Below are 10,133 nucleotides of genomic sequence, written 5' to 3'. Positions count from 1 at the left end.
AGCACTATTGATATTGAACTCCAGTCTCGTTCAGCCAGATGCTCAGCGGTCTCCGTTAATCTCCGACAAGCAAGAGAGCCTCTCTGTTTGTCGGAGATTTACGGAGACAGCCGAGCTTTTGGTTGAACGAGACTATATTAAACTCTGGCGTAGGAATACATGAGACTACAAATATCTAAATTGTTCGTATTATGTAAAATCTTACTATTTTCAAAGTATTCATAGATAAGTTTTTTTGAAAAACAATGCTTCAGCATACATTACATCGAATTTTTCTATTATATTCAACAACTAAGACTTGTCAGCGGTGATGATTTGTGCTTAGGTCCAAACAGTGTTTCACTTTCGGTTTGCCAGAGTGACTGCATAGGAGAGTTGATGCCTGCCAAAGTATCTTACTAAGGGCGACAATACAGCTCTCCTTGTAAAAATGAACATAACATTTGATTTACAGAACTGCTTTCTGGTCGACTGTTAGATGGTATGAATAAATTACCAATCATCCATTCAAACAAAATAGACCATCTCTCAACTTAAGAAACAAAGCTGCAATTAAAAAGATATATTGGGATTCGTTATCTTGAAGAAATATTTATGGTGGCATATCTCTGCCCCTTGTGTTCAAGTTATTTATCGATCAAATATGTCGACATGCAAGATAAATATGTTGATATGCAAGAAAATTGTAATAAAAAAAGAATTCTAAAAATCCAAAAAAATCTCAAATATCGCCAATATGTGACATCCAAGATGCTAGATGCTACTTAGTTATGTCGACATGCAACTTAATTATGTTAACATGCGGATAAATATGTTGACATGCATCTTATTTATATTAACATGCAACTTTGTCATGTTCACATGCTTCTTACTTATGTCGAGATAAATATGTTGACATGCAACTTATAACTTGTATGTCAACATAACTAAGTTGCAGTCCGGCATAAATATGTTGCATGTCAACATATTTATCCTGACTATGTTGCATAACTATGTTGCATGTCGACATAAATAAGTTGCATGTTGACATAAATAAGTTGCATATAGCATCTTGGATGTCACATGTTGGCCATATTTGAGATTTTTTATAACTCTTATTTGATTGCAGTTTTCTTGCATGTAATCATAGTTATGTTGCATGTTGACATAACTATCTTGCATTTCAACATCTTTATCTTGCATGTCGACATAATTAATAGAAAAATAACTTGAACACAGGAGGGAGAGATATGCCACCATAAATATTACCTCTGAGGTTTACTTGTAATCCATATTCCAATATCAGTGAATATTTTTTTTTCTCGAATTTCGATTAAAAATAGAAAGTTTGGGGTTTATTTACAAAAAAAAAAATCAGAAATATTTCAAATGAATAAATTATATCGTTGTATATGAAGTAGAAATTTTGCTTTTATTTGGCGTAAAATATGATTCTCAGAAATATGAAAATGCTTACAGAAAATCAGCAGAAGAACGATGCATCTACATTTAACACTTTTTTACACATTTTTCTATAATCCTATTTGTGTTGTATTTTATGTCAATTTGGACCCAAATATTCGGTAATATATACTAGTCTTGATATTTAAAACTTATTATTTAACTTATTTAACTCACAAAATGATCATGAGCAGTTGAAATCAGTAAATATAAATATAAGTAGTCTGGGAGGATGGATATAGAAAACTATACTTAAAGGGACTCAGACACGATTTGAGATCAAAAATTTTATTTTTATTTTTGGGAGTCCGTTTGTGAAAAGACTCTTTGAACGATATCTGGGTTTACACTAGTCATCGGTAGAAGGGTGAAACATTCATCAGAGTACTATCAAACCTAATATATCACAAAGGCGAAGAAAATTCTTCTAAAGTTTACATTAAAATTGTTTTTGTAATTGTGTAAGGTGATACCTAAAACACTCAATTTGATATGTTCTACCGGAAAATCCATGTATATATGAAAGGCATTTTCAAAAACGATTTGAACGAATATTTTATATCAGATTGAAAGAGAAAATAACCAAGAAAATCCCCAGAAAAACAAGCTTGTTTGGGAGTGCTAAATAATTGTTCAAATTCCAGTGAAAGTAGTGTGATAAAATCATTCAAGCGAAGTAAGCCTGTATGCCTCGGTCTTTAAAAATTGAGATAATTATACATTACCTCATTATTGTAAAAAAATCAATGACTGTCTCATTAGGTAATTGATAAACATCGGTTGATATTTGGACTGAAACAGAGGGTCAGGGTATGACCCGGGATAAGGGGTGTCACAACTATCTGTAAACGGGCCTAAGTGTTTAGCCAAGCAGACCAAGTTTGTGCTTTATTCATTTAATACTTTTACAGAAAAAAATAAGAATCGTGTGTACAGTACAAGATATCCTGGGTTTAATAAAGAATTTGATATTGAGGTCATTTTCGTATCCAACGAATTCCGCATTAATAAATAATTTCACATTTTAAAAAGGGGTTAGAAGAGCATGCATCAGTGTACAGGTGTCTATAAGTCAATGTCCTGATGATACATATCGAATTAGTATAATCTCAGATGAAGTGAAATTTTCTTAATTAGCACCCATTGATTCCAAAATAATCATAATTAATAAGATAATACATCTTAGTATACTTTTTTCATTCATCCCCCATTTAATACACCTATTTGTATGTTCTCGATTTAAAATGCCCCATATAACGACTTAATTTAAAAATCACAGTTAAAAAACCCCTTAAATGCAGTGTTGAGAACAAGTGAATATTTTTTTTTACTATATTGGAGTAAAACCCTATTTTCATTCTGAAGTTGCAGTGAACCATGAATACTACAAGAATGGTTCCAAACATCATGCCTATATACAGTTATTCATTTTACACAATATAGATTTAAAACCCCAGCAGGAACCGGATGGTTTTTATGTCTAAATACATTCCAATGATCTAACAAGTGCGTTCTTGTATCACATCAACCGTAAAAAGTGGATCTATTGGAAGTTATCAATGAGAAAAGACTAGTTTCACTTGGAAAAGAGACATCTAGGTATAGAAAAAGCGATAGGATATGGCCAAGTTGCAGAGGTATAAACAGGTAAGTCGTTACTAATTTGCATTTTCCTGATCACTACGACAGTTTTTTCGTGGGGTGGGTACATGTACGCAGGTGTTCCCGTTGAATGGCTGTTTAAGGGTGGGTCTAATGCCATGATTTACAAGCATATATGACTTTGAACACGCAATATCACTTGCGTGCATTATTCATTGCCCGTTTTGTGAATTATTAAACAATTGCTGCAGCGTTCGAAGGAAATTAAAAATATGTGTTAAAAATTTATCGTTTTACATTAATATTTGTTTGAATAAGTTTTCACATGTTTATCAAAGATTTCTCGGAATCAAATTTTTTAAGTCTAATATTCAAAATCGTATTTTCTATTCAAATATACATTCAATATGTCACACATTAATAACTTGTCAACCAGTTTCATGTACATGTATTTCTTAGATTAAATTAAATATTTATCTAGAAATACATATACAGTTTTCAAAACGAAAGTGGCTTTTGACTTTAAAGCTCTTAATGATATACCGGTATATCAAATAGAAAGATTGGAGTTTTAAAAAAGGTTTTTATTGCTTGTGTAATCACATAGATCTATGACGCTAAAGTAATATGATAAACCAATAAAAGAAATCATTTTTATTCTTATATATCTGTCATGCGATTCAAGCAGCGACATTAACAATGCAAGACAAGAATATTACTTTAATACTTAAACAGTTTCTCTCGTTAAACCTCAGCATATTAGGATATGTTTTAGTATTTGCATAATGCATCTTTCAGTAGTTTTACGGACTTTTGAAATATTTCAGATATCCCACGATTCTGGAGAAAATGGCCATGACTACTCTTTTGTAAACCTTGCCTATAACGAGGACAATGGAAACGCCGAAGACATTGAGAGGAGGTGGACATTCGATGAGGGTAAAGGAACCAGTGGATGTCCGCTTCTTATTGTGTATACCGAGTGTTTTGTGAATGTTTTTCAATTAATAATAAATTTAACAGACAGGTTTGTGTTAATTGACTTTATAATAACTCTTGACATGGCTACCTTGCTATTTAGATGAACCAAAATTCAAGCCCAGGAAAAAGCGATGCACCAAGGTCAATGTCGCTGTAGCACTTGTCATTTTGGCAGCCGGAGGATTAGGAATATTCCTCATAGTCAAACTTTCACGTACGTATTTTACATAAATTACATACATTTGTACAACATATAGGACAACTGCACAAGGACAAATCATTTACGTGCTGTATGGTCTAAACTTTCGATGATACCTGGTTTAAATAGGATACTAGTAATTAAACGTAAGTTCAGGTATCACTGCCAAGCTGAATCTTACCGAGATAAAATAGAACTAATATACAAATAATCTCAATTTCAGAAGACCATCAGAAAGTATACACTAGTAAGTAGCTATTTCCTAATGATTAAAATATGTTTTGTGCTTTTTGAAATTTGTTTTGAAATCTTTATGTGTTTTGATAAATACAACATATACTTTATAAAGCACCGCAACCTGGACCATTAGATCGAAGTACTCAGAAACCAATTGCAAGTTCAAGTAAGTAAATTAATCTTTATCTTCTCTAATGCTTTAGAAGGGCACATGTGACATTGTATTGCATCTTGTTACAACATGTTTACGTTTGTAGCATGGCGTCCTTTTAGTTCCTTTGTGAATCCTTACAGCATCTATCCCACCATTAACATCATCGACTACGATGGCGTCATCGACACCAACAGCGGCCCCTGATTCTACTTCCGGTCCTCCTATAACGTCTCCCTCGACAAGTACTTTGTCCACACCTTCTACAACTCAAACACCCATGACAACACCATCAACAACATCGCAACCAATGACATCACCATCAACAACATCAAAACCAATGACAACACCCTCACCAACATTGACAACGTCATCAACAACAACTTCTACATCTCAGCCATCAACAACCATATCAACAGCGACAACTCCGCAACCGATATCAACTACAAAACCGATGACAACGACAACCTTGTCACCAGTAACAACTTCTAACCCATCAATAGGAACAACAACAACGATACCAACCACCACAAGCGGGACTAACACAACAGCTCAATCTCTAATGACAACCACTTCTTTATCTGAGAAGTCTACAGCTTCGACCACAACGATTATCTCCAGTTCAACTAATGCCAGTACTATGACAACAACACCCACACCTATCCCAAAGTCAACCAGCGCCGTGACTACAATTTTACCGCCTACAACAACAACGACCAGTAAAGTTGTGTCAACAACGCAAGAAGTAACAACCCACACCACTGTCAATAGTACAAACAACACTGAAAGTGCTGGTGAGTATGAGCGCTTTATGAAAAATCAAGAATTAAAGTATGACAAAATAATATAAAATAAAATGTCTAGAGATTGTGGTCAGTGTCACTGAATTGTGTTGTTATAGGCATGATGTTTGACGCGTCGATGACTGTGATGTCGGCTACCTGGAACGAGAATTTTCGGAACAGTACGAGCGATGCATACCTTGACCTGGTCTCAAACTTCACCAGCCAGGTAAGAATCAGTGGTGGATTGTAAACAGAATCATTGATTCATATCGCACTATCAGAAACAGGTAATAAGCCATGAGTTTTGACCTTGTATGATAATTTGATAGCATATATCTGCAGAACTTGAAGCCTTATGTACAGGCATTTGATTGGTATTTTTGTATGCAATAATCACGTTTTATTGTTTATTAATAATCAAAAGACTGTCATTTATAACATGTCATAATTATACTCATAAAAGAAACATAAGATTATTTTGTCCGTACAAGAAGTCGAATGTCTTTAAAGGTGGAAGAGGGTATAAAGAACAGTGAGATTGGGTCATCATTTAGTCATGTAACGGTAAAGTCGGTAAGGTAAGTTTCTGGACAGGTCATGTATGATTATAAGCGGACTGCAAGTATGTAATACTTGAATACCTTGATGGATGTAGCTTTGTTAGAATTATATTAATATGAAACAAAAATTTAGAATTATAAATGTACATCTGAAACAAATCATTTTTGAAAAAAATAAGGCAATTTCATTTTCTTTATGGCGAAATTTTGAAGGTTAGTAGTGATACTGTATGTGAGATATATAACCTCGGTTTTGTTTTTGTAGTCCAGGTAGCGTGGTATTTGACTTCAGAATTTACATGACAAGTTATAGCTATCCATCGGGTGGCTCTCAGGCAACGATTACAATATCTGTCGTCCGCGGGGTTTTGGTCCAAGTTGTCCAGAACGCCAAGGCCAATGGAACACAGACCCTGTTGTTGGGTATAGACGAGACCAAAATCGTCGTGAGCACTGGTAAAGTTTTAAAAATATGCTTGCAAAATTGTAAAATCTCAATTTCTATGGTAAAATCTTGACAGGACGTAAAACAATCATAAATAATATAATTTTGTATGTATTCATATGTATGCAGTCATTGAAACAACGGGGATGCCACCAACAACAAAGATGACGACGTCATCACCAACACCTACAACATTTAAAGCATCGAAGTCTACGTTACCACACACAACAGAAACAACAACACCAAGGGTGACAACAACAACCGTGTCAACAACTTGTTAGTATCTGTAACACGGTCAAAGTTATTTATAAGCTTGTTTATGAATAAATGTCAAGATCTGTGTAGAACTAATCAAATGTTGCTTTTTTCAGTAAGCCCTTGCACCAACTCGACATATCTATCCACGACACTACTATCGTATTGCATCGAGCTCAGTCGATTAAACCAAATGGTGAATGCATCGGAGGACGTCAAATGCAAGTAAGAAACTAAACGTTTTTGAGAGAACATATAGTTTTGATTTAAGTAATATTGTCTTTTTAAAGCAGCGGAGATTTGTTTTCTATTCATCAAATGGACACAAATCTAGTTCTGTGGTCATTATAAGTCTTTTTGGAACATGTACCATTATTTTTAACTTTGTAGATATATTTTGTCTGCTGTTGATTGTGTATTGGAGAAAATACGAGTTGATTTTGGAGTAAACTGTACAGACGAACATAAAATTGTCGCGCTAAAAGAGTTTTCTGGAACAGTTCAAATGTACCTCGATATCGATCCGAAAATCTGCGACCTGCCAATTACTATGACAACAACAAATCCAACAATGACAACAGCTGTGTCAACAACCAGTAAGACAATATAGCACTGTCATTGACACAAACTTACTCATTTATACGCTTTTTTATGAATAGAAAGTGTAAATTGTTTTTTATTTATCAGCAAGTCCCTGCACGAACTCTACTTACCTAACATCGACATTGCTATCTAACTGTATCAACTCAAGTCAATTAAGCGAAGTGGTGAATGCATCAGACGACGTCAAATGCAAGTAAGTAGCTGACCGTTATTTTGATGAGTAAGATGTCGGTAATGTAACTAAATGCAAGGATGATTTTTTTAATTGTGGTCACTTGGCGAAAGCATTATGGTTCCACAATGGAAGGGTTTTTTCGTTTTTTTTAGGTATATTTTATCTGCTGTTGATTGTGTGTTGGAGAAAATTCGATTAGATTTTGGAGTAAACTGTACAGACGAACATAAAATTGTCGCTTTGGAGGAGTTCTCAGGAACAGTTGAACTCTACCTTCGTATTGATCCGAAAATCTGTGACCTTCCCATCACAATGTCAACAACAAAGTCAACATCTTCAGGAGAAATATCGCTATCTCCCCATACATCAACAACTTCACTGACAACAATCATTAGTTCGACAACAACAGCAACAAAAATACATTCAACAACAGCAACATCCCCGTCAACATCAACAACAGTGCAATCATTACCAACAATTAAATTATCATCAACAACAAAACAACAAACAACCTCATCATTAACATTGCAACTTATAACAACAACGCCAGCGTTAACAACTAAAACAATAGAATCAGCAACAACATATCAACCTACAACAATGCTACCATCATCAACAACGCAACCATCTACAACAAAAACGCAACCATCTACAACAAAACAACAACCAACAACCACACCACCATCATTAATGACGGCTACACAATCAGCAGCAACAACACCAACAACAGCTAGATCGACAACAAGAACAGAGACAACAGCCAGTCAGTATCTTTTGCACTAAAATTTAAGGTTCCTGTTTAATATTTTGTTTTTTTATGATAAAGATAATGTCTTGGATATTCTTTTGGTATTTTTCAGTAAATCCTTGTATGAATTCTACTTATATATCCTCGATTTTATCGCAATCAAGCTGTATTGCCGACTCAGATAAATTAGAAGAGGTCAAAAATGCATCGGATGAGGTCAAATGCAAGTGAGTATTGTGTTATAAATGTAGTTATCCACAATATCACTGAAACAACAGGGCGAGGTTCTTAAATTCGTTTATAAAAGTACTATTAGTGTGTAGTGCCGACACTAAAACCAAACCCTTATGATATGTTTTGTCCTTTTTTCTAGTTATATTTCTTCGATCGTTGCCTGTGTCTTGGAAGGAGTACTATCAGATATTGGTATCACATGTTCCGACAAACAGAAAATAGTCGCCCTATACGAGATCGAGGAATTAGCTCTATCCTATCTCAGCATTGATCCGACATCATGTGATTTGTCGGTCAACATTTCTAAGACCCCAACAACATCAGCAAGGACAACATTGTCAGGAGCAACGACATCAACAACGATGACAACAACTTCACCAGCGACGACAACAATGACAACGACAACAACACAAGTGACAACAAAAATGATAGCAACGACACCAACACCGATAATAACAACAAACATGTTCACAACGAAAACAACACCGATGACGACGACAACAACACCTGTGACAACAACAATGACGTCAACGATGATAAAATCAACAACACCGGTGACAACAACCAGTTAGTTTATGCCAAAATGTTATTCACATTAAAATATCCAAACAAATTTATTTTCTTAATAAAAAATATCTTACAATAGCCCTTGTGGTGTATAATTGTTTCGTTGTACTTTACAGTAAATCCCTGTACAAACTCTACTTATCTTTCCTCAACTTTACTATCAAGATGTATTGACTTCGCTCAATTGGCCACAGTTATGTCGGCAACAGATGAGGTTAAATGCAAGTGAGTGTGGGGCGTTTTCATAGACTTACTCAAGGCAGAAAAAAATCGTCAAATTGACCATGCAATTGATATACAATTTTTTTTCTTTCTTCGGCTTCTGGAATAATTCTGCTTTGCTTGAACATATACATTCTGCCTTTCTGCTTTATAGCTTCATTCTATCTGCTGTTGATTGTGTCTTGGAGAAAATACGATTAGATTTTGGGATCACCTGTACTGCCGAACATAGAGTAGCCGCTCTGGATGAGTTCTCGGGAATAGTTCAAACCTATCTCGGAGTCGACCCTAAAACCTGTTAGTTGGTCCTACAGACTTTTGATATTATATGGCGAGAGTAGGTGCAACATACTAAAAACCATTTTTATAGTTGAGGATTCATACAAGTACATTTAAATAATTATTTTACCAACATATCATTGTTTAATTACGCTGTCTCTTAGACTTCAGATGAAGTTGTAAAATATTGAATTCGAGGTTTTTTTTTAAGAAATGGTAAAAATAAAAAAAAAGTTTTTGGCCATTAACATTCTAGGAACAAACCACTGAAAATCTTCGGTATGAAGAAACAACAGTTTTGAATGAAGAAACTTAAATGCAAAATGCTCATTAATTAAGAGGTCGTTGTCAAAGAGAGAGAGAGAGAGAGAGAGAGAGAGAGAGAGAGAGAGAGAGAGAGAGAGAGTTGTTTCAGGGTATCACTTACTATGTTAAATAATGTGTTGATTCTATTATGATATTAAAAAAAATTGTTGACATTTATGTTTATATCAATTTTTTTTACAACGAAACGTAAACATTATCATAATTATACAATTGAACTTTCTCGGCAAATCAACATTATCAACATCAACATGGCATAAAACAAACACAATATTATTTCATAATTGATAATTAAATTTTAAGTAAAATTTGATAGCTAAAAAATG

General features: G+C 34.4%; 1 protein-coding gene across 2 annotated transcripts; it reads left to right on the top strand.

Moving 5' to 3' along the window:
- Nucleotides 1–2,906: 2,906 nt before the first annotated feature.
- On the top strand, nt 2,907–9,805 carry LOC128181659 (mucin-5AC-like). 2 transcript variants are annotated; one of them, XM_052850135.1, is made up of 18 exons: nt 2,907–3,087; nt 3,870–3,981; nt 4,124–4,237; nt 4,446–4,469; nt 4,572–4,625; nt 4,754–5,404; nt 5,512–5,621; nt 5,906–5,973; nt 6,221–6,411; nt 6,530–6,676; nt 6,772–6,880; nt 7,046–7,251; nt 7,343–7,451; nt 7,586–8,196; nt 8,294–8,408; nt 8,555–8,982; nt 9,099–9,207; nt 9,359–9,804. In XM_052850135.1, exons 1-18 carry the CDS (start codon nt 3,061–3,063, stop codon nt 9,504–9,506), a joined length of 3,333 nt encoding a protein of 1,110 aa, XP_052706095.1. In that variant the 5' UTR covers nt 2,907–3,060; the 3' UTR covers nt 9,507–9,804. The 2 variants fall into 2 exon arrangements, with proteins under 2 accessions (XP_052706095.1, XP_052706096.1); XM_052850136.1 differs by lacking the exons at nt 2,907–3,087; nt 3,870–3,981; nt 4,124–4,237; nt 4,446–4,469 and having other exon boundaries at nt 4,573–4,625; nt 4,717–5,404; nt 9,359–9,805.
- The last annotated feature ends 328 nt before the right edge of the window (nt 9,806–10,133 follow it).

This window comes from Crassostrea angulata, chromosome 4 (assembly GCF_025612915.1).
Source record: "Crassostrea angulata isolate pt1a10 chromosome 4, ASM2561291v2, whole genome shotgun sequence".
Classification (NCBI taxonomy): domain Eukaryota; kingdom Metazoa; phylum Mollusca; class Bivalvia; order Ostreida; family Ostreidae; genus Magallana; species Magallana angulata.
The sequence above is the reverse complement of the archived record's forward strand: the minus strand, read 5'-3'. Positions and strand labels throughout refer to the sequence as shown.

Coding starts and splice junctions, on each gene's coding strand:
- LOC128181659 (XM_052850135.1), top strand. CDS start 3,061: ATGGCCAAGTTGCAGAGGTATAAACAG. Junction 5,405..5,511: donor AAACAACACTGAAAGTGCTG/GTGAGTATGAGC, acceptor GTGTTGTTATAG/GCATGATGTTTGACGCGTCG. Junction 8,983..9,098: donor AACACCGGTGACAACAACCA/GTTAGTTTATGC, acceptor TGTACTTTACAG/TAAATCCCTGTACAAACTCT.